The sequence below is a fragment of the Thalassophryne amazonica genome, chromosome 2, assembly GCF_902500255.1.
Source record: "Thalassophryne amazonica chromosome 2, fThaAma1.1, whole genome shotgun sequence".
Lineage (NCBI taxonomy): Eukaryota > Metazoa > Chordata > Actinopteri > Batrachoidiformes > Batrachoididae > Thalassophryne > Thalassophryne amazonica.
In genome coordinates, this window is record NC_047104.1 from 64,470,147 (window position 1) to 64,494,909 (window position 24,763).

At 41.6% G+C, this 24,763-nt stretch overlaps 1 protein-coding gene across 3 annotated transcripts in view; it reads left to right on the forward strand.

Moving 5' to 3' along the window:
* myo5aa (myosin VAa) overlaps positions 1 to 24,763 on the forward strand; it is a 208,208-nt gene that overhangs the window by 61,639 nt on the left and 121,806 nt on the right. For all 3 annotated transcript variants that reach the window (XM_034186870.1, XM_034186852.1, XM_034186861.1), the window contains exons 4-6: positions 2,825 to 2,969; positions 5,810 to 5,966; positions 9,982 to 10,125. In XM_034186870.1, the coding sequence (XP_034042761.1) occupies positions 2,825 to 2,969; positions 5,810 to 5,966; positions 9,982 to 10,125 (446 nt within the window). The remainder of the gene's footprint in view (positions 1 to 2,824; positions 2,970 to 5,809; positions 5,967 to 9,981; positions 10,126 to 24,763) is intronic.

The window sequence follows — 24,763 nt, forward strand, 5'->3', positions numbered from 1 at the left end:
ATCTCCTTTCCTTCTGACAACACTGTAAGCATTTGGGAACTGAGGACACTAATTGTGAGTGTCATGATTGGGTATAAAAGGAACATCCCCAAAAGGCTCAGCCGTTCACAAGCAAAGATTGAGTGAGGATCACCACTTTGTGAACAACTGCGTGAAAAAGTAGTCCAACAGTTTAAGAACAATGTTTCTCAACGTTCAGTTGCACGGAATTTAGGGATTCCATCATCTACAACCCATAATATGATCAGAAGATTCAGAGAATCTAGAGAACTTTCTGTGTGTAAGCGGCAAGCCTGAAAACCAACACTGAATGCCTGTGACCTTCAATCCCTCGGGCGGCACTGCATTAAAAACCAACATCATTGTGTAAGGGATCAGTACCACTTCAGAAAATCATTGTCAGTTAACAGTTCGTCGCTACATCTACATTTCCAAATTAAAACTCTACCATGCAAAGCGAAAGCCATACATCAACATCATCCTGAAACGCCGTCGCCTTCACCGGCCCGAGCAAATTTGAAATGGACAGACGCAAAGAAGAAAAGTGTGCTGTGGTCTGATGAGTCCACATTTCAGTTTTTTTTTTGTTTTTTGGTTTGTTTGTTTTTTGGAAATCATGGACATCGTGTCCTCTGGACTAAAGAGGAAAAAGACCATCCAGATTGTTACCAGCGCAAAGTTCAAAACTCAGAATCTGTGATGGTATGGGGGTGTGTTAGTGCCCATAGCATGGGCAACTTACACATCTATGATGGCACCATCAATGCTGAAAGGTATATCCAGGTTTTGGAGCAACACATGCTGTCATCCAAGCAACGTCTTTTTCAGGGACGTCCCTGCTTATTTCAGCAAGACAATGCCAAGCCAAATTCTGCATGTGTTACAACAGTGTGGCTTCATAGTAAAAGAGTGAAAACTCTGGGATTCCGCGGATTTCATCATGGGGAGGGGGGCGGGGGGTGTTAGTGTTGTACTCTTTAACTGTGATCGTTACTAAGTTCTTAAAATGCTTATCGCAAAGCGTTCTTTTTTTACAACATCATGCAAGTCCGCGGACACTGATCTGTGTGTTACAGATACAAATCAGTTTCCTCGGATCCGCGGAGTTTTGAGGAGAATAAATGCCACTCAAAACCTGGCTGTTACGACAGTTGTCGTAAAGCGGGACTGGTTGGTTGCTGCGGTGACACTGTGTGGCTCCTGTGCGAAGCTTAGCTAAACGTAGCATGTGGACATCGCAAACTTTTAGAACTTTCAAGTTTTTACTTTCAAGTTATTAATGTAGACTTTTTTCATGGGAAAAAGGACATTGTGGCTGAGTGGCTTTACAGGAATTTACACAAGAATGTGTGGCTTTTTACTATAAGGTTTGTTATTGAAATTTTACCCTGATTTTTAAAATATTCTGCAAGCTTTAGCTGTGGTTTTTGAAATACTTTAACAGTCTTTTCAGTCTTCATGAATTTCATGTAGTTTAATTGTTCTGAGTTAATGCATAATTTGGTTTACAATTAAAAGGAAAATCATACCAGGTCCTACTTCCACCTCATATTCTGTTATTTCAACATGATCATTGACGGTTTAAATGAAAAGTTGAATCTAGGATCATTTAAATATGCACTAATTTTGAGATTTGTTCTCCCAAGAGATGTTGAAAATGTATCAGTAGATGAAAATTTAATTTGGTTTCTGGGGCCCCACAAGGCCCTAGACCCCGGCTCCTCGGGGGGCAGGGGGGGCCCAGACCCCCTGCGAATTTTTCTCGGATTTCACAATTTTCATTTCACAGCCCTGGTACTAGACTGGCCTGCCTGCAGTCCAGACCTGTTGCCCATTGAAAATGTGTGCCGCAATATGAAGTGCAAAATACGACAACGGAGACCCCGGACTGTTGAACAACTGAAGTCATTCATCAGGCAAGAATGGGAAAGAATTCCACCTACAAAGCTTCAACAGTTAGTATCCTCCATTCCAAAACACTTATTGAGTGTTGTTAGAAGGAAAGGTGATGTAACACAGTGGTAAACATACCACTGTCCCAGCTTTTTTGAAACGTGTTGCAGGCATCCATTTCAAAATGAGCAAATATTTACACAAAAACAACAAAGTTTATCAGTTTGAACATTAAATATCTTGTCTTTGTGGTGTATTCAGTTGAATATAGGTTGAAGAGGATTTGCAAATCATTGTATTCTGTTTTATTTACATTTTACACAATGTCCCAACTTCATTGGAATTGGGGTTGTATGAAGTGGAGCAAGATGGGGCATAAACTAATCTGTGTGACTCCTGTTTAATGTACCTGATACCGATCAGTTAAAAATCGCTTTGCCCGAGCCTGATTCCAATCACTGTGATCGAACAGGGCACATCCTTGGTTTTCACAGTATGGTGTTTTTATCAGCTGGTGGCCAAGTGGTGAGTGAGCTTGGTTTCAGTAAGTAAGGTTCCCGGTTCAGACATCATTCCTGCCACATTTTTCCATGTAATGTGGAGTTGCGTCAGGAAGGGCATCTGGAGTGAAACTTGTGCTAATTCAACATGCAGATCCATTTTGGATCTGCTGTGGTGACGCCGAGTGAAAACAGTGGAGCAGCTGAAGGGACATATTCATCAGCTGATGAGTTGACAACGGTAAATTGCACTTCATAATCTGTGTTGTATATTTGAAATCAGAACATTAAAATTTCAGCAACGCTACACGACTAATGAACACAGATTATACACGCTTAATACTTTCTTTTTCACAATGTTTAAAAAGAAGCTTCACAATGTGATGCTGAGTAAAGGCTTTTCACACTTTTGTCTGTGTGTTGTGCTGCAGGAATTGTTTTGGTGGCTATTAACCCCTATGAGACGCTGCCCATCTATGGCACAGACATCATCAATGCCTACAGCGGTCAGAACATGGGTGACATGGATCCACATATCTTTGCAGTGGCTGAGGAGGCTTACAAGCAGATGGCCAGGTTTGTGCGTGTTGCCTGAGTAGCTGAGTTTTGGCGTCCTTGTTGCTCAGCCCTCCCTGTCTTTGGGGTTTGTAGGTCAAAGCTGAACCAGAAATAGCTTCTTGGTGGTCTCACTTTCTCCCCCCTGTTTGACTCATGGTCTCTCACACACACACACACACACACACACACACACACACACACACACACACACACACACACACACACACACACACACACACACACACAGGTTTTCTCTGGATGAGCCAAGGATCTTTCTCACCACTTTCTGGAAGTTTGTAATCTACACACGGGCATACACTTACACACAGAACTTTATACACACATGTTTCTTTGGTACTGACATCGCTACCATTTTCACTGGCTGATTACCACCATTTAATTCCCTGTGTCGTAAGTGGATTGCTTAAAAGCAGTTGGGATACTATGTTAAAATGAACGTTGTTTTCTGCTTTGTAAAATCATGATTGTTGCAAACTTGTGCTTTTCTCTAACCTTCTTGGGGTGATCCACTCCAGTGGGAATAACAAATAGTTACTGCATTGGATGCATATGATGCCAGTGAATACATGATTTTTATGTATTGGGCCTCTCTGACCAACTTTCCCTGACCCTGAACCTGTCCTACACGCCTCTGATCTGCAGAACAGACCAATCACCAGAACTGTCCAAGTTTGGGGGAGGAAAACCACTTCTCTTCTGCAGGACTGTTTTGAGAACACACACTGGGAGGTGTTTGCAGAGGGAGCAAATCTGGAGGAATACACCTCAGCTGTCCTGACCTTCATCCTCTTCTGCACTGAGGCAGTGTTGACCACCAAAACCATCAAGGTGTTCCCGAACCACAAACCGTGGATGGACAGTCGTGTTCAGACACTCCTCAATATTCAGGATGCTGCCTTCAGGTCAGGTGACATGCAGGCCTGCAGCCACGCCCGGAGGGATCTAAAAAGGTGGATCAGAGAGGCCAAACAGAAGTGCAAGCAGTGCCCCGAAGGACACTTTGCCCACAACAACCCCTGCAGCATGTGGTCTGCCATCAAAGCCATTACAGACTATAAGGGCAGCAGCTCACAGATCAGCTCTGACAGCACACTGCCTGACACCCTAAATCATTTCTTTGCACGCTTTAACATGCAGAATATCAGAGCAGATCCTCAAATCACCTCAGGTGATGAACAGCACTTGTCCTGCAGCAACACCATGTGAGATCTGCTCTGAGGCGCATCAAGACCTCTAAAGCGGCAGGACTGGATGGGGTGTCAGGCCGCACACTGCAATCATGTGCTGACCAGCTAACGGGAGTGTTCACCATCATCTTCAGCCTCTCGTTGCAACAAGCTTGTCTTAAATCCACCACTATCATCCCTATACCAAAGAAGACATCTGTGACCTGCTTTAATGACTGCCGCCCTGTTGCCCTGACCTCGGTAATCATGAAGTGCTTTGAGAGGCTCATCCTATCCCACATCAGAGACATCATCCCTGCAGATCTGGATAGATACCAGTTTGCCTACCAGGGGAACAGACATGCAGAGGATACAGTCTCTGTTGCACTCCACTCAGTCCTGACCCACCTGGAACAACCAAATATATACGCCCAGATGCTCTTCATAGACTTCAGCTCCGCCTTCAACGCAATAATCCCCTATAAACCGGTTTACAAACTCCAGGATCTTGGACTTGCCACTTCACTCTGCACATGGATTATGGAATTTCTTACCTGTAGGCTGCAGAACATCAGGATACAAAGACATACATCCACCACCATCATGCTCAACACTGGGGTGCCACAGGGCTGTGTGCTCAGCCCAGCCCTGTTCACCCTCTTTACTCAGGACTGCACCACTATCCACTCTTCTAAGACTATGGTGAAGTTTGCTGATGACACTACTGTAGTTGGACTTAATAGTGACGATGAGGAGGCTCTCTACAGGGAGAAGGTACAACATCTGACCCAGTGGTGTTCAGAGAATAAGCTGCTTCTGAACACCACCAAAACCAAGGAGGTCATTGTGGATTTCAGGAGGACCAGGAAGACCACCCCCCGACCACTTCACATAAACGGTGAGACGGTGGAGGTGGTGTACAACATCAAATTCCTGGGACTCCACATCACCAATGACCTATCTTGGTCAGTCAACACCTCCCACCCAATGAAGAAGGCACAACAAAGGCTCTTCTTCCTCAGGAAGCTGAAGCAGGCTGGTGTATCCCCTTAGTTTCTGGTGAACTTCTACAGGAGCACTGTGGAGAGCATCCTCTGTCAGGGCATTGACTGTATGGTATGCCACCTGCACAGCAGAAAACAGAAAAGACTTGACTCGGATTGTGAGGACAGCCCAGAGGATTGTTGGAGCTGAGCTTCCTGTCCTGGATGCTGTGTATGCTGGATGCCTGCAGAGGAGAGCCACCAGGATCTCCACTGACCAAACACACCCCGGACACCATCTGTTTGCCCCGCTTCCGTCAGGGAAGCGATTCCGTAACATAAAAACACGGACTAGCAGATTGAGGAACAGCTTTTTCCCCAAAGCTGTACCCTCTGTCACCCCTCCTCTTTGCTGTCCCCCAGTCTCATACTCATCAGCTTCAGGTACTGACTGAGCCACAGACTATTGCTCCTCCTACTGGATTTTAAACAGCCATGGGCAGTGCAATGTTTACATCTTAGTTTACATTGTAAATAACATATCTATTGTCTCTTTCATCTTTTACATTTAATCTTTGCTGCTACTGACTGGTTGTCACCAAAGAAGTTTTGTTGTTTATGATGGAAAATAAAGTCTGTCTTATCGCTCTCTCTTATCTATTGATGATTCTTTTGTCTTATCCATCAGGGATGAAAGGAACCAGTCGATCATTGTGAGTGGAGAGTCCGGGGCAGGAAAGACTGTATCGGCCAAATACGCCATGCGATACTTTGCTACAGTCAGCGGCTCTGCCAGTGAGGCCAACATAGAGGAAAAAGTCCTGGCTTCCAACCCCATCATGGAGGTGAGGACATGATGTTATTTGGTGATGAACACCTCAAGTTAAAAAAAAAAAAAAAAAAAAATGTGTGTGTGTGTGTGGGGGGGGGGCTTTTCATATCACTATGAAATCTTTATAATTTCTAACAAAATGTAAATGACTAAAACTAAAAACAATAGTTTCCAACAATATTCTAAACACTTCTGTTTAATCCAGTTTGTTATTCACAAGAATTTGGTACACCCAGAATAACCTTCAAAATTAACTGGTTTTGTCCATTTTAAACATTTTAAAAGTACTCTGGAACTCAGAGAGCGCATGCATTTGCCAACAAACCAATGCCCCATATTATTATTGGTTTGCTGTTTTGTTGTACAGGAAAGGATTTTAAAGGATTTGGGGGGGGTTACCAGCCGATAGGTCGCTAACCCTATGTCGTGGTGCGGCATCGGTCGTAGCATCATCCATTTGTTACAATATCTCAAAATCTGTCGAACATTTTTTGTAATTTGGCAAGGGTGTAATATGGGTCATTGACATTGTTCCTTGGTGGTCTTACTTTCTCCCCGCTGTTTGACTCATGGATCAAACAGCAGATCTACAAATCATATTTGTATATCCATTTGTTTGGAAATGGTGGCCACTTTTATGCCAAAAATAGCCATTTTGAGCACTTCAAGGCAATTTTCTCAAAATCTCTGATAATTTTTTTTTAAATAATTTGTCAAGGGCGTAATATGGGTCATTGACATAGTTCAAGTAAAAACATTCTAGTCATCGATTCGTTTGTTTGGTAAGGGCCCTGTCACCAATTTAGCTAGTGTATGCCGATGTATGAAAAATGCATTGAATATGCTGAATACATTGAATAAGTTATGCAGCTGTCACACCATGGCGATTTAGCCAGTGTATGCTAACAGTCTTGTTTCCACCGAGTGGTCCTGGTCGGTATGGTACGGGTCAGAATTTTTATGTCTGGCTTGGTTTATATTTCCACTGCCTGCAGAACCCTTTTGTTTGGCAGGCAGAACACATAGATGATGCACGTCATTGAGCACACGTACGCTATCGCACGACCTCTCCCCTCCAGGAAGCCAAAGAGAGTAATTTAACATTTAAAAAAAAAAAAATTATTTTTTCTTGGTGGATCATGGGATTTATTTTCATCGCGTGCAAAGTGCTGAAGAGTCGACTGATGCCTGTGATAAACGCTGATGTGAATGAATGAGGCGCTGTGACTCTTGCAACTTTTAAAATAAGTTAATTGTCTTGTTGTGGCACAAAGTGCCAGCATCCTCTGGTTCAGGCTGAGAAACGCACAAAACAGAGAGGGACTTCTGTAAAACACTACAGCCAAGACAAAGAATTAAAGTATTTTCAGACATCGTTTTCCAAAATCAGGACGCTTTATGTGGTTATGTTTTCGTCAGGCTGTGATGATGAATCCGACCGAAACTAACAGGTAAGATTAAGACTTTATTTTTACTCAGTGTGTGAATGGTTTTAATATATGAAACAGTCTGAACTGTTCATATGAGGACTGTAGCTTTCAGTTGTTCAGCCAATCAATGGACAGCATCAATGAACGTATTTCAGCTTTTGATTAACTTACAAGAAACGAGTGTCAAAAATCATATAACTTGACTACAACTTATGTCCCACATATGCAGGACGTGTGAGCCATTCGCTGGCATGCGTCAAAAATATTGTGCATGCCCAAAATTTTTCGCCATATTCTTTGTATTACAATGTGTATCAGTGTGCTTCAACATGCTTCAGTGTGCTCTTAACTTATACAAAACCTACCCATAAGTTATTAGATATATGCCATATATGCCATTTTTAATAATGGTCAGCATACCCTGGCTCAGTCGTCAATGTGTGACACAGTGTAATCCATGGTCCCTCCACCTCCCCTTTCACCGTTTCACCTCTTGCAGTTACCACCTCTCCACCCTCCCCTTCTGTGTTCCAACTCCTGCTGTCCCCCCACCCTCTTCTTTCCAACCGCACTGCTAACAGCCCTCCCTTCCAACCACCACTTTTTCCCAGTGCAGGCTAATCAGAGTTGAGCTAGTGCCATGAATAGAAAGCTTTCTTTCCTTGCAGTGATGTCACTTCAACCGCAAAGTCTGCATATGGTTTAGCTGGTTGCAACAGCCTTGTAATACGTGTGTGTGTGTGTGTGTGTATGTGTGTGTGTGTGTGTGTGAGACTGCTACTATTCATTAGCTGATGCAAGGAGAAATTGTGATTCTTGCTCTGCTAAATGCCTCCTTGTCTTCTGTGCTCACCAGCAACGTGTGTGTGATTACTTTACAGTAGAATAATATGCAGCATAAAAAGTTCCACCACTGACAATCACTCCACATTAACGGGATCTAAATTTACGATGATGACTGTTGCATTTGTAGACTTGCAACGTTTTCACACCCGACAGCCTCCTTTTTCTGTCAGCGTCAATTTGTTCAGTCTGGTGTGGAAGCTTTCATTCACATTCTGGCGCCCACAGTGAAACAGAGACCACTTAAGTTTTGGTTTGTCTGTTTTTTTTGTGTGTGTGTGTGTGTGTGTGTGTGGTGTGAAAGCCAAGCAGGCCAACCAGGTGATAATATGAGATATCTGTGAATTAATTAGCTAAACTGCTAGAAATTCATGTAACCTACTAATGTAAACGCTGAGTAACCATCATGTGACCACTGTGGGTTTTCCCTGCTTGATTAAGGCTGGATTTTATTTCTGCATTACTGACCATTAACAGTATCATTACCTCAACCGCATTCTTTATGCCGGTTGTGTGTCTGGGCACCTTCACAGCTCTGTGTTGCCACTGGGGGCAGTAGTACATACTAGTTTTAGAAAACATAGTCGAAGAAACCAGGAGCGGAAATGGCTTTAACTTATCGTTCCTGTGAAGATTGTATATTTTAAAACAATGCAATTATGTCCCTTTGTGCTGTTTTTATATTTGATCTGCTGTTGTTGTGTTGAAGCCCTTCACCTAACCATAAATGCAACCAGTCAGCTACTTTTGAAATGCAGCTCAGATGCTGCCCTGTACCACCTTGCATGTCAAAAAGCCTCTGCGTTGTTTGATTATCCATAATCCTCTTCTTCTTATGTGTCGCAGTGCAGAAATAAACACTGGCCCGTGGACAGCGGTATGTTGTTTGTTTATCACATACATTATTTGGTGATTGTCTATCTTAAAATGTTTGCAAAAGCTGTTGATCACTGTATTTCACAGGAAATCCTGTCACACTAATACACTAACATGCTTTTGGAGGGCGGTATGCATTTTCAGAGTCCCTTGTCCGTGCCCAGTCGCCCGCAATGACAGATATATTTTTTTTTTGTTTTTTTTGTCTTTTTTGTTTAGTATGAACTTAAACCAAACTAGAATTTAAATGTTACAACCTATTAATATTGTCATTGGTCTAAATCAAACAAGGCGTGTGTAAAGGTACAGGGATCCATTCAGGCGTACTATTCCTTTACCCTTTGCGGCTCAACATCTGCGAACCGTTTTATCTTGTAACTCATAAAGAATGGTGGCATACTAGTTTAAGAATGATGGTTATGCCAATGAATATGGCATATTCAAATTTAACATTCTACATTTTATTTGTAACTTGTTGCTTGTCTGTGTTTTGCTGGATAAGCCATGATTGCTATAAAGATAATATTTCATACTGATGCCGTTGTATTCTGGGATACAGTCTATAACATTTTCCAGCAAATGGGCTTCTTATTGGTCTTAAAGATATTTCACCACATACAGGTGACTTGGAGATATTTCTTGGCTGGACGACTGAGAGCTTTTGACAGTTGTATCCTCAGACTGTTTGAGTTAGGGTTGAATTTGTTTTCTTAGTGGGTGGTAGGATTTATATGTGTGTAAATTTCACTGATTTAGTTTGTCACCAGACTTTTTTGAGGTATCATGTCTACACTTGAAAAAGACGAGCTGACATGCATTCAGAACAGTCTCCAAACTTATTGTCTGTCTTTGTGTTTATTTCTTTTTTCTCTCATACAGGCCATTGGAAATGCAAAGACCACCCGAAATGACAACAGCAGTCGCTTTGGAAAATACATTGAGATTGGCTTTGACAATCACTATCGCATCATTGGTGCTAATATGAGAACATATCTGCTCGAGAAGTCACGAGTGGTGTTTCAGGTGAGTGCAACAACATTTGGAATTGCCACCAATTGTCATGTAGTCACTTTCGACAGACAATTTCAAAGTGCTCTCTATAATAAAATATTAAAACACAAATGTTAAATATAGAAAAATGCAAGTATACATCGGAACAGATTCAAAGTAAAAAAAAATAAAAATAAATAAATATTTAACAGACAGCAAAAATTAAGGTAGTAAAATGTATGCAGATCTATGTTGTATGCCAATATCCACAGGCAGAATATGAGCTGGTTAAGCAAAAGCTGTACAGCCTGCTGAATTCTTCTTAAACCTTTTAGAGTGGCCATTTATTGTAGCCAGCCTAAGGCACACCTGTGCAATAATATACTGTCTAATCAGCATCTTGATATGCCACACCTGTGAGGTGGAACGGATTATCTCTGCAAAGGAGAAGTGCTCACTAATACACATTTAGATAGATTTGTGAATAATATTTGAGATAAGTAGGTCTTTGTGTATAAAGAAAATGCTCTAGATCTTTGAGTTCAGCTCATGAAAAATGGGAGCAAAAACAAAAGTGTTGTGTTTATATTTTTGTTCAGTGTACATACATACAGCAAATAGTTGTCATCTGCATTTAACCCATTATAATTAGTTAGACAAAATCCAACCACTGTGGGCAGCCACAGTCTGGCACCTGGGGACCAAGTCCAGATGCAGAGATAGTCTTTCTCAGCTGTAGAGAAATGCGCAGACCCTAAATATGCATGTTTTTTGATAGTGGGAGGAAACCAGAGTGCCTGGAGGAGACCTATGCACGCACAGGGTGAACGTGCAAACTCCAAACAGAAAAGGTGGGAAGCAGTCCCATGACCTTCTTGCTGTGAGGCATCAGTGCTAACCACTAATCCACCATGCCGCCAGTGAGAAGCCTGTGAAGGGAGGCCACCACAGCAGTAATATGATTAAAATCTCCCACTTTCAGTTGAAACTTGAGCAGGCGTGTCCTCATTCATCTGAAGACATCTTGTATTTTTATGTGGTAAATGAGAAAATTAAATACACCAGTCGTTCTGTGTCAGCCTGATCCTGTAAGATCTCAGAAGCTAAGCAGAGTGGGTCCTGGTTAGTACTTTGATGGGAGACCTCTTTGGAAGACCAGAAGTTGTGTATGATTTTCCAACTAAAACTGGAGTTGTGTCCAGAAGGGTAACCGGCGTAAAACTTGTGCGAAATCCCAGTGTGGTCTCTGTGACTTATCTTCTGTGGCAACCCTGCTCAAGCAGCAGGAAGGCAACAAGGGAGACAACATCAGATAATTGTCCACCAAATTACCTGTAACTGTACTCACCTGTAATTCCAATAGTAGTCATTGCAGTGGATAGTTACGTCTGCTAATGAAGTTGGAGGTGGTTATGTTTTTGCCTTTGTCTGTTTGTTTGTTTGTTTGTGAACAGCCTGGAACCCACAATTTTGCATATATTGTTATGAAATTTTTTACTGAAGATTCATATCCTGATAGGCAAGAACTGATTCAGTTTTCAAGGTCAATGGGCAAAGTCAGGAAAAATCTTGGAAAATTGGAAAAGTCTCTATAACATTGAACAAATTGTCAAAAAAGGTCAAATGTCTTTCATATTTGAGAGCATTATGTAGGACAATGTCCTTTATCAACTGACAAAAGTTTGAGCCGGATTTGGTCCGGATTGCAGATTTTGTGGCCATTTAAATTTAATATTGAAAAGCCCATTTAATGTATATTTTACATTATATCTTAATCAAACGTGCTTCATCCACTCTCATATTTAAAAGTGAGGTGCAGACTGGCACTCACTATCACCTGACAAAGTTTGATCGGGATTGTGGATTTTGTAGACATTTGAATTTAATATTGAAAAGCCCATTTGGTGTAGTACATTTTGCATTATATCTCAATGAGATGTACCTCAATCACTCTCATTTGTGACAATGAGGTACTAACTGGCACTCTCAGTGAATAGACTAAGTTTGCTCCGCGTCTGATCAGTATTGCGGATTTTGCTGATATTTGATTCTTTTTAACATTGAAATGCCCTTGTGATCTGTATATTTTTTGTATTATATTTTAGCTTATGAAAAGCCATTTCGAATGGGACTTTGACCTTGAAATTTTTCCAAGGTAAAAATTTGTGGAATTGGAAACTAGTGTTGGCGGGGGTTTGCGCTCCACAAGCGCGATGCTCTAGTTAAAGATTCTTACATTTGTGGAGGTTTTTTAAATTAATTCATTCATTTTTTAGAAATACACATTTTTCCATTCAGTGTATTTTCAGTTTGTGATCCTGCTCAAATGGGAGCAGCCAAAAGACAAATAACGAACCAAAAAATGAACTATTACAGTCATCAGTTGTGAAGAACACAAAAGCATGAATCAGTGCAGAACTTCATCAAAAATGGGAAAAGATTTTGCTTATTTTCCATAAACAGACGTTTTTACACTCCTGCTTTCCATTTGCTGAGAAAATAATCTTGGTGAATGAAGGCATACTGGTATATGCACAGACTTGATATTCTTCAGAGCGTGACTCAGATGTTTATTGACTTGCAGTGGTTTTCACATGACTCCAGAATTGCTGCGCACACAGCAGTGACCTGGTATATTGTCAAACTCTGTTCGCTGGACAGGAGAGGGGCACCATACAGAACAAAACATTTTTCTCCTGACTGGCTGACATCTTAGCTGACCTTATGCTATTACATATTCCCAATTTTTAGTATTTAATACATTTATGTATGGTTTTTGAGGATGTGCATTTGTAACGGGAAACATGGGCTACAATTAGATTCAGTGATATGATCCAGTACAAAAACGTAGACATTAATTTTCCATGATGAATTAGAATAAACCAAAGATTGCATTGCTTACCTTCAGCTAAATTTAATGAAAGACCAGGGATCTTATTCAGGTTTTTGTTACTGTGCTGTAGCACTTTGGTGGTGCCTCTGTTGTTTTGTTCACCACTGAGAGCAGCACCACATACAGTACCAGGAGGCATAGAATAGAAGAAGTAGTCAGCTGTTGTTAGCATAGCATAATGGTGGGTCCCATTTGTACTCTGAAGTTGGAATTTCGTCCTCTGACGTCTGAATTCCTATTTGTCAGCTTGTACAAATCCCACATTCTCCCAGTTCACAATCAAGCATGACTGCTCTGGGCAGCAATAACAGGAGAAATTTTTTAATGTTCTTTGCACTTCTGACCTTTTTTTGGGTCCAGTTTAGTGAATTGCACAGAAAGTACTGTCATACTTCTGTCTGTGGACATGTTACTGAAATAGTTTTGGCATGAAATACCGCTTAATGTGTTGTTTAGCTAACCCGCTAACTATTGCACATTCTTCAGCTCTTATTATTAAGGTGCGTTTGCGCATAGGCAAGATGCATTAAGAATGCCATATTTGCGTCATTCTTGGCACAGCTCTGAATAGGTTTTTTAATAGTGCGTGTTGGTGCATTGATATTTGTGATTTTTGTGGAGCATGTTTTTGGCTGTCAAAAAATCTTCCACAAATGTCACGCACCACCCTCATTTCATCTCATGTCTCGGAGGTCGCAACTGAGCGTGTTGATCCATCTTGATTAGTGGTGACCCTTAATAGAGCGTGACAGTGTTCTTCTCTGATGTGCGCACAATTAAACCCTGCTGCACAGCATTCAGTTTTATTGCTGCAGTATGCTGAAGGAGGACAGTGACGCCAAGTCGGCTAAAAGTCTCGTTCCAGTTTTCCTCAGCGCGCTCCTGCAGGTATTCCATCTGCTGCATGTGCCTGATGTTTGGGAAAACGAACAAGACCAGAGCCGCGTGGAGCCACACATCTGGATCTCTCCATCTCCTCCTCCTCTCTGGACTACTCCATGGCACAGAGCCCAACTAAGCATGCAGCCACAAAGTTCTTCTGGTGTGGATTTTGAGGAGCAAATAGGAGCGATCTGAATTGTTCAGCAACTGATGGTTGGATGAGTGTGTGTGTGTGTGTGTGTGTGGAGAGAATTCGCCTCATTCACAATGTGACAGAACTTAACGATGCGCTATTATGCACAATAGCAAGCAACAACACGGAACATTATTCTTGACCGTGCGTAATGGTTCCTGATAATTCTCCAGCAACACGGGCCATTAATTGTAACTCGTGGTAACAGGTTGCAACAGTTCCTGAGGACACCTGACGCCTCTGCCCCGAATCACATTCGTGATCAGCGGCCAAGAATGTATACTTTGTGGCATTCGTGACGTGCCAACGTTATGTGTAAACACAGCATTAGCGATCAGCATGTCTGTCTGTCTGTATGTCCGTCCATCCGTTTTCGCTTGTTAGCAAGCTATCTCAAGAACTGGTTGACCAATTCCGTTCATATTTAGCATGAAGGAGTACTTGGGTGATTCCCCGACACTTTGTATTGCTGATTTGGGGGTGGTGGTGCATGTCATCTCCTTATGGCTCTTCTTTAAAGGTGGGGACCACCACCCCAGTTTCTCAATCCAGAGGTAATAATAATAATAATAATGATAATAATGCATTTTATTTATAGGCCCCTTTATAGGCCAATCGGAGGTCACTAAAATTAACATTGAATCGGTGTGTAACTTTACAAAAACAATGTCGGACTCTGTAGTTTTCTCTGGGCCCCTCCCCAATCGGACCGGGAGTGACATGTTTAACTGCATGTTCTCCTTGAATTGCTGGCTGTCTGAGTGGTGTCCAGAAAATGAGGTGGGCTTCATAGATAATTGGCAAAGCTTCTGGGGAAAACCTGGTCTTGTTAGGAGAGACGGCATCCATCCCACTTTGGATCGAGCAGCTCTCATTTCTAGAAATCTGGCCAATTTTATTAAACACTTCAAACCGTGACTATCCAACATTGGGACCAGGAAGCAGAGTTGTAGTCTTACACACCTCTCTGCAGCTTCTCTCCCCCTGCCATCCCCCCAATACCCCATCCCTGTAAGTAAGTAAGTAAGCTTTATTTATAAAGCGCCTTTCACAGACCAGGGTCACAAAGCGCTGCACATGGCATACAAAAATAATCTAAAAATAACATACGAAAACAATAAAATACAATATTAGGCTAAAAAGCTAACTTAAAGAAATGCGTCTTTAGTTGCCTTCTAAAAGTATCTATACAATCCAGAGAACGAAGGGCACAGGGAAGCTCATTCCAGAGGCTAGGCGCCACCACTTTAAAAGATCTGTCCCCGTGAGTTTTAAAGCAGGTCCGAGGAACCATCAACAGGTTCTGATTGGACGACCTGAGGCTCCTGGAGGAAGCATAAGGCTGGATCAGGTCCCTGATGTACTCCGGTGCCTGTCCATGCAGAGCTCTAAAAGTCAGTACCAGGATTTTGTAATGAATCCTGTAGGAGACAGGCAGCCAATGCAAAGTATTAAGAATAGGAGTAATATGGTCCCTCCTGCGGGTGCGGGTAAGCAGGCGCGCAGCAGAATTTTGCACAACCTGCAGGCGGGCCAACTCCTCCTTATTCAGACAGGTGAAGAGACTGTTACAATAATCCAAACGCGATGAGACGAACGCATGAACAATCATCTCAAGCTCTTTTAAAGTCACCATCTTACAGAGCTTAGAGATGTTCCGAATTTGGAAAAAAACAGTTCTTAACCAGGTAATTTGTGTGCTGCTCCAGAGACATCCCTCCATCCAAAATGACACCTAGGTTATGCAGGCTGCTTTTGACCGTGCAGCTTAGGCTACCGAGATGCTGCTTAATTCCAGGTACAGCACTATCTGGTGCTACAATCAGAGTGTCAGTCTTGTTGGAATTTAACTGCAGACTGTTCTCAGTGAGCCATTCCTTAATTTTGGCCAAACAATTTGTGAGAGAGCAGAGTTTCTGTGGCTCAGTTGTCTTAAAAGAGCAGTACAGCTGCAGATCATCGGCATACAAATGATAGGACACATCACTGAACTGCTGGATCAGCTTGCTGAGAGGAAGGAGATACGAGAACAAAACAAGTCCCAAGACCGATCCCTGTGGCACACCCCACAGAAGATCTGCAGATTCCGACACTCCATTGCCCATCTACCAGTCAGGTAAGAGGTAAACCACTCTAAAACACAACCTGACATTCCAACCAAATCCCGCAATCTGTTTATCAGAATGCCATGGTCAACGGTATCAAACGCCAAAGACAGATCAAACAGAATCAGCACAGAACATTTGCCAGTGTCAGCTGCCATCATCACGTCACTAGACACCTTCAACAGGGCTGTTTCAGTAGAATGAAACTCACGGTACCCAGATTGAAAAGTGTCATGGATGTTGTTAGCCTGCAAAAATGATCTCAATTGAGCACAGACTACCTTTTCCAAGACTTTGGCCAAGAAAGGGGTTTTAGATATTGGCCTAAAGTTCTTGAGCTCTGTAGAATCCAATCCAGCTTCTTTAACTGTGGTTCCACAATGGCATGTTTAAAATAACAGGGAAACACACCACTCGACAAAGATATATTAAACATTTTAGTAATGTAGGGCCCAATGGAGTCAAATATATTCACAAACTGTTTAAACGGAAGAACATCCAAAATACCAGAGGATGGCTTCACTTTATTCATGATGGTTGAGATGTCCTCTACAGTAACAGGCTCAAGTGAGGCCCAGCACTGAGTGGGAGGTTCCCAGTGCTGGGGACCATGGCATGGAGGCAGGTTGTCCTTTATAACTCTAACCTTATCAATAAAGAAATCCAGGAACTCCTCACAACTAGTTTTAGAGATAACAGGAGTGATGGCAGCAGGTGACACAAGATAGCTGATTGTGTCAAAAAGCACTTTAGGATTTCTTTTATTGGAGGCAGTCAGGCGGTTAAAATAACTCGTCCTGGCCTCCTCTATCATCTTATTTAAGGAAGATATTAAGTCTCTTAAATGTAGCCTGTGAACCTCCAGTTTTGTTGACTTCCATAGGCGTTCAATCTGGCGACATGTTCTCCTTAGAGTCATAATCCCATCATTTATCCAAGGGCAGAAACTTTCACGAGGAGCTTTATCAGCCTTGAGTAGTGCCACTTGATTCAAGATAGTGGCACAGTGGCTATTAAAGCTATTCATAAAACAGTCAGTTTCAGTGAGATTATTAAAAAGTAAAGGGTTGAACTTATCACAGAAAAGTGTAGCTGTTGTCTCTGTGATAATTCTCCTTTCTGCCTTAGTAGAAACAGGTCGAGGCTCAGATGGCACCATCAAATCAAAGAAAACACAACAATGGTCACTCAGAAGAACATCCCACCGCTAAGCAACCCGCAGGACAGAGCTCATTTAAATGGATGCATTCATTTTCCCTCTGCCACGTTTCTGTGAGGAAAAGAAAGTCCAAGTTTTTCCTGCCAAAAAGCTCATTAATGGAGAACGCTTTATTTGAAATAGAGCGCGCATTCAATAATCCAATCCGACTCAACAATGAGCCGGTAGTCGAGTCCGCTGAACACAGCGGGATAGGCTGCAGACATCTCCCACGGTCACGTGAGGCACCACTGTACCGGCGAAACCCATGCTGCTCCCTAGATGTAAACACGGAAAGCAGGGACGGACCCGGGACCCAAGCGACTCGTCCATCGGGGACCCAGTGATGTCCAGGCTGAGTCCTGCAACACAGAGGAGTGGTGGGATGCGTGAACAGGGCCGCACCACCAGCCATATGGCCCTGCAAGAGTGGAACTGGACGAAGCCACCTGTAGCTTCGGTATCCACGAGCCGCACGCCACACTCCTCGTCTGATCCGAAGCTGGACACCCGCTCTGCAGCCTCTTCTCCTCTTTTTCGGACTACCTGGACGTCGCCACAACATCAGGTATTCCCGGGAGGAGGGGGAACACACAAACGGAGGTGGGAAAGTTTGCTTGTAGCTATCCCAGTCATGAAAGAGGCATTCCATTGTCTCTTTAATTTTAAAAAGAGAGTCGCGATCATAAATCTGTATTGCACTCACGCAATCGCTATCCGTCAAAGCTGATATGACAGCACACACAATCAGGAAAATAACAAAAAAGACATGGTAACAGGCAAGCAGCAGCCGGAACACACACAGGCGCCATCTCGTCTCCAATTATGTAGAGACGGTGCCTCCTCCCAGACCTCCAATAACCAGTAAAAATCTATTTAAGCATAAAATTCAAAAAGAAAAATAATATAGCACCTTCAACTGCACCACAGACTAAAACAGTTAAGTGTTGTTTATTAAACATTAGATCTCTCTCTTCTAAGTCCCTGTTAGTAAATGATATAATAATTGATCAACATATTGATTTATTCTGCCTTACAGAAATCTGGTTACAGCAGGATGAATATGTTAGTTTAAATGAGTCACTAACTGTCAGAATGCTCGTAGCACGGGCTGAGGGGGAGGATTAGCAGCAATCTTCCACTCCAGCTTATTAATTAATCAGAAACCCAGACAGAGCTTTAATTCATTTGAAAGCTTGACTCTTAGTCTTGTCCATCCAAATTGGAAGTCCCAAAAACCAGTTTTATTTGTTGTTATCTATCGTCCACCTGGTCGTTACTGTGAGTTTCTCTGTGAATTTTCAGACCTTTTGTCTGACTTAGTGCTTAGCTCAGATAAGATAATTATAGTGGGCGATTTTAACATCCACATAGATGCTGAGAATGACAGCCTCAACACTGCATTTAATCTGTTATTAGACTCATTTGGCTTCGCTCAAAATGTAAATGAGTCCACCCACCACTTTAACCATACTTTAGAGCTTGTTCTGACTTATGGTATGGAAATTGAAGACTTAACAGTATTCCCTGAAAACCCCCTTCTGTCTGATCATTTCTTAATAACATTTACATTTACTTTAATGGACTACTCAGCATTGGGGAATAAGTTTCTTTACAGTAGAAGTCTTTCGGAAAGCGCTGTAACTAGGTTTAAGGATATGATTCCTTCTTTATGTTCTCCAATGCCATATACCAACACAGTGCAGAGTAGCTACCTAAACTCTGTGAGTGAGATAGATTATCTCGTCAATAGTTTTATATCCTCATTGAGCACAACTTTGGATGCTGTAGCTCTCTGAAAAAGAGAGCCTTAAATCAGAAGTGCCTGACTCCGTGGTATAACTCACAAACTCGCAGCTTAAAGCAGATAACCTGTAAGTTGGAGAGGAAATGGCATCTCAGTAATTTAGAAGATCTTCACTTAGCCTGGAAAAAGAGTCTGTTGCTCTATAAAAAAAAAAGCCCTCCGTAAAGCTAGGACATCTTACTACTCATCACTAATTGAAGAAAATAAAAACAACCCCAGGTTTCTTTTCAGCACTGTAGCCAGGTTGACAGAGTCAGAGCTCTATTGACCCGAGTAGTAATGACTTCATGACTTTCTTTGCTAATAAAATTTTAACTATTAGAGAAAAAATTACTCATAACCATCCCAAAGACATATCGTTATCTTTGGCTGCCTTCAGTAATGCTGGTATTTGGTTAGACTCTTTCTCTCCGATTGTTCTGTCTGAGTTATTTTCATTAGTTACTTCCTCCAAACCATCAACATGTCTATTAGATCCCATTCCTACCAGGGTGCTCAAGGAAGCCCTACCATTAATTAATGCTTCGATCTTAAATATGATCATTCTATCTTTATTAGTTGGCTATGTACCACAGGCTTTTAAGGTGGCAGTAATTAAACCATTACTTAAAAAGCCATCACTTGACCCAGCTATCTTAGCTAATTATAGGCCAATCTCCAACCTTCCTTCTCTCTCAAAAATTCTTGAAAAGGTAGTTGTAAAACAGCTAACTGATCATCTGCAGAGGAATGGTCTATTTGAAGAGTTTCAGTCAGGTTTTAGAATTCATCATAGTACAGAAACAGCATTAGTGAAGGTTACAAATGATCTTCTTATGGCCTCAGACAGTGGACTCATCTCTGTGCTTGTCCTGTTAGACCTCAGTGCTGCTTTTGATACTGTTGACCATAAAATTTTCTTACAGAGATTAGAGCATGCCATAGGTATTAAAGGCACTGCGCTGCTGTGGTTTGAATCATATTTATCTAATAGATTACAGTTTGTTCATGTAAATGGGGAGTCTTCTTCACAGACTAAGGTTAATTATGGAGTTCCACAAGGTTCTGTGCTAGGACCAATTTTATTCACTTTATACATGCTTCCCTTAGGCAGTATTATTAGAAAGCATTGCTTACATTTTCATTGATACCCAGCTTTATCTATCCATGAAGCCAGAGGACACACACCAATTAGTTAAACAGCAGGAATGTCTTACAGACATAAAGACATGGATGACCTCTAATTTCCTGCTTTTAAATTCAGATAAAACTGACGTTATTGTACTTGGCCCCACAAATCTTAGAAACATGGTGTCTAACCAGATCCTTACTCTGGATGGCATTACCCTAACCTCTAGTAATACTGTGAGAAATCTTGGAGTCATTTTTGATCAGGATATGTCCTTCAATGCGCATATTAAGCTTTTTTGCATTTGCATCTCTAAAATTAGAAAGGTCTTGTCTCAGAGTGATGCTGAAAAACTAATTCATGCATTTATTTCCTCTAGGCTGGACTATTGTAATTCATTATTATCAGGTTGTGCTAAAAGGTCCCTGAAAAGCCTTCAGTTAATTCAAAATGCTGCAGCTAGAGTACTGACGGGGACTAGAAGGAGAGCACATATTTCACCCATATTGGCCTCTCTTCACTGGCTTCCTGTTAATTCTAGAATAGAATTTAAAATTCTTCTTCTTACTTATAAGGTTTTGAATAATCAGGTCTCATCTTATCTTAGGGACCTCATAGTACCATATCACCCCAATAGAGCACTTTGCTCTCAGACTGTAGGCTTACTTGTAGTTCCTAGGGTTTTTAAGAGTAGAATGGGAGGCAGAGCCTTCAGCTTTCAGGCTCCTCTCCTGTGGAACCAGCTCCCAATTCGGATCAGGGAGACAGACACCCTCTCTACTTTTAAGATTAGGCTTAAAACTTTCCTTTTTGCTAAAGCTTATAGTTAGGGCTGGATCAGGTGACCCTGAACCATCCCTTAGTTATGCTGCTATAGATTTAGACTGCTGGGGGGTTCCCATGATGCACTGAGTGTTTCTTTCTCTTTTTGCTATGTATGCACCACTCTGCATTTAATCATTAGTGATTGATCTCTGCTGTCTTCCACAGCATGTCTTTTTCCTGATTCTCTCCCCTCAGCCCCAACCAGTCCCAGCAGAAGACTGCCCCTCCCTGAGCCTGGTTCTGCTGGAGGTTACTTCCTGTTAAAAGGGAGTTTTTCCTTCCCACTGTCACCAAGTGCTTGCTCACAGGGGGTCGTTTTGACCGTTGGGGTTTTTCTGTAATTATTATATGGCTTTTGCCTTACAATATATAAATAAAATTGATTTGATTGATTTGATTTGGATTTCTCAGCCTCCAAGGACACCACAGAGGAATAAAAACAAGTAAAACAACAATTAAAAACAAATTTAAGTAGATAGGAAATTAAAGATTAAAATTAGACACTGCAACTTGTCAGCTAGTGAAAGCAGTCTTAAACAGATGAGTTTTGAGTTTGTATTTGAAGAGTTTATATTTTTGAGCACAGGTGGTAATGAGTTCCAGAACTAGGGAGCAGACCAGCTGAATGCTTTGCCCCCATAGTGGTGAGGTGGGCAGGGGTGGACAGTCAAGTAAGTGGAGGAGGAAGATCTGAGAGTGCGAGAGGGAGTGGTCACACGGATGAGGTCAGACAGATATGAGGGTACAAGGTTGTGGATCGTCTTGAATGTTTACAAGAGAATTTTGAATTCAGTGCTGAGCCGAATCGGGAGCCAGTGAAGTTGTTGTGAGGGACACCAAAGAGAAGGGAATTACAGTAGTGCTATGGGGCGTGAGGGAGGGACAGAGGCGGTTGATGTTACGTAAATGGAAGTATGCAGACCGGATAATGTTATTGATGTGGGATACTTGTACAGGTACTGTCCCAGATATCCATCCATGCATATTTTTTGTAGAGACCCAAGTATCTCAAGATGCACGCTCGCAGGTCTAATGACACAATTAAAAAATCAGTCCACCTTTGACCTTGGGTACTCTGGTACCAAGTGTGCTTATTATCAACCTTGTGTTCAAAGGGTATGTTGCAGACAATCCATGACAGGGCAGTAGTCCAACAACTTTTCATTCACCTGTTGAAAACACAACAGAAGTGTGTATTTATGAGCCAGTAGGGCAGCCTCTTGGACACTCCATTTCTACATGTACACATGCACACTACTGTTGGAATGAGGATGTTGATTGAAAAAACATGATAACTTTTTTCCTTCACACTATTCACATTCTTTGGTCCTGGAGCACCCTTTTGTCTGTGTTTGCATTCTGTGTGTGGGTGTAGTAGGTCACAGGTGGGGCACTTTACAACCTGAGGCCTTGACATTTAGTTTCCAGCCCTGTATTAAGACATAGAGATCACACTGTCTGCAATCACTGAGCAGATTTATTAAAGTTATCTTATTTTGTGGGCTACATATGCCTCCTATATTATATCTGTTTCACTATCTAAATAAACCATAGAAAATAATGTTCTCCTGAATTGCAATTTGTCCAAAACTCACCTCATCACCAGCTGTATGCACTGCAAAAACACAAAATCAAATCAAGTTTATTTCTCATTCCTAGTCAGAAAATGTTATCTGCCCTTAATGTAAGACACAATCTCTTAAACAGACAAAACAAGATTTTTCATTTATAAACTCGCATAAGATTTTTAAGCTGCTGTATACTGTTGCACTATATGCTGATGTAATGCTTCGTAATACTAGTAAAATATTGCTTAGTATGACTCATTTTGATTGTTTAGAAGAGGGGTTTATGTATAACCCCTCTCACACTTGCAACAAAAACCTTGTTTGTGATCACCTTAACACACATACAGTTGTGCATTGCAGGTATTCATTTTGCAACGGGTGCAGGGTTATCACAATGTTTTGGAAATGTAAAAAAAAAAAAAAGTTTGACTGTAAACTATTTGCACGTTAATCACAAGGTTGTTGCCAGCTGCCGAACACTGTTGGTGTCAGTTCCTCATAGCAATGTATTCCAGTGTGCATGTTATAATTGCCTTGTAGCATGCTTGAAACGTCTGTGATGAGTTCTCTGCCTTTGTTTTACAACCCAATTCCAGTGAAGTTTGGACGTTGTTTAAAATGTAAATAAAAACACAGTACAATGATTTGCAAATCCTCTTCAGCCTATATTCAATTGAATACACCACAAAGACAAGATATTTTTACGGACTCTGATGAAGATGTGACTTTCACATCGAAATGTTAGTCTCTTTTGCATGTTTTCAGCACCTTATTAAAATTTTCCAGCACTTATTTCTGTGTTGCACCAGCTGTTTTTCTCTTTTACAAGTCAGTCCTATCTGGTTGCACCATAATTGTTTTTGCTATACAGAAGCACGGAGAACTCTCCTTTTTTGTTTTACAAGATATTTAATGTTCATACTGATAAACTTTATTGTTTTTGTACAAATATTTGCTCATTTTGAAAAGGATGCCTGCAACACATTTCAAAAAAGCTGGGACAGTGGCAACAAAAGGCTGGGAAAGTTGATGAATACTCAAATAACACCTGTTTGGAACATTTCACAGGTGAATAGGTTAACTGGAAACAGGTGAGTGTCTTGATTGGGTATAAAAGGAGCATCCCCAAAAGGATCAGCCATTCACAAGCAAAGATGAGGCGAGGATCACCACTTTGTGAACAACTGCATGAAAAAATAGTCCAACAGTTTAAGAACAATGTTTCTCAACGTTCAATTGCAAGGAATTTAGGGATTCCATCATCTACAGTCCACAATGTAATGAGAAGATTCAGACAATCTGCAGAACTTTCTACACGTAAGCGGCAAGGCCGAAAAACCAACATTGAATGCTCGTGACCTTTGATCCCTCAGGCGGCACTGCATTAAAAACAGACATCATTATGTAAAGTATCTTACCACGTGGGCTCAGGAACACTTCAGAAAACCATTGTTAGTTAATACAGTTTCTCGCTACATCTACAAGTGCAACCATGCAAAGCGAAAGCCATATATCAACAACATCCACAAACGCCGCCGCCTTCTCTGGGCCCGAGCTCATTTGAAATGGACTGACGCAAAGTGGAAAAGTGTGCTGTGGTTTGATGAGTCCACAAAGAATGGGAAAGAATTCCACCAACAAAGCTTCAACAGTTCTCAGTTCCCAAACGCTTATTGAGTGTTAGAAGGAAAGGTGAAGTAACACAGTGGTAAACATACCACTGTCCCAGCTTTTTTGAAATGTGTTGCAGGCATCCATTTCAAAATGAGCATATATTTGCACAAAAACAAAGTTTATCAGTTTTGAACATTAAATATCTTCTCTTTGTGATGTATTCAATTGAATATAGGTTGAAGAGGATTTGCAAATCATTGTATTCTGTTTTTATTTACATTTTACACAATAGTCCAACTTCATTGGAATTGGGGTTGTATGAGGAAGTGCATATATCACAGACCTGTACACAACACACTCACTCATTGCCAAATACTGTACTTTGAGTCTGCCCTGTGTAATATGCTGATGATTTAAAAAAAAATTATTCTAGTTTGGGTAAGGTGGAGGCAGATGATGAACTGTTGAGACTCCAAAG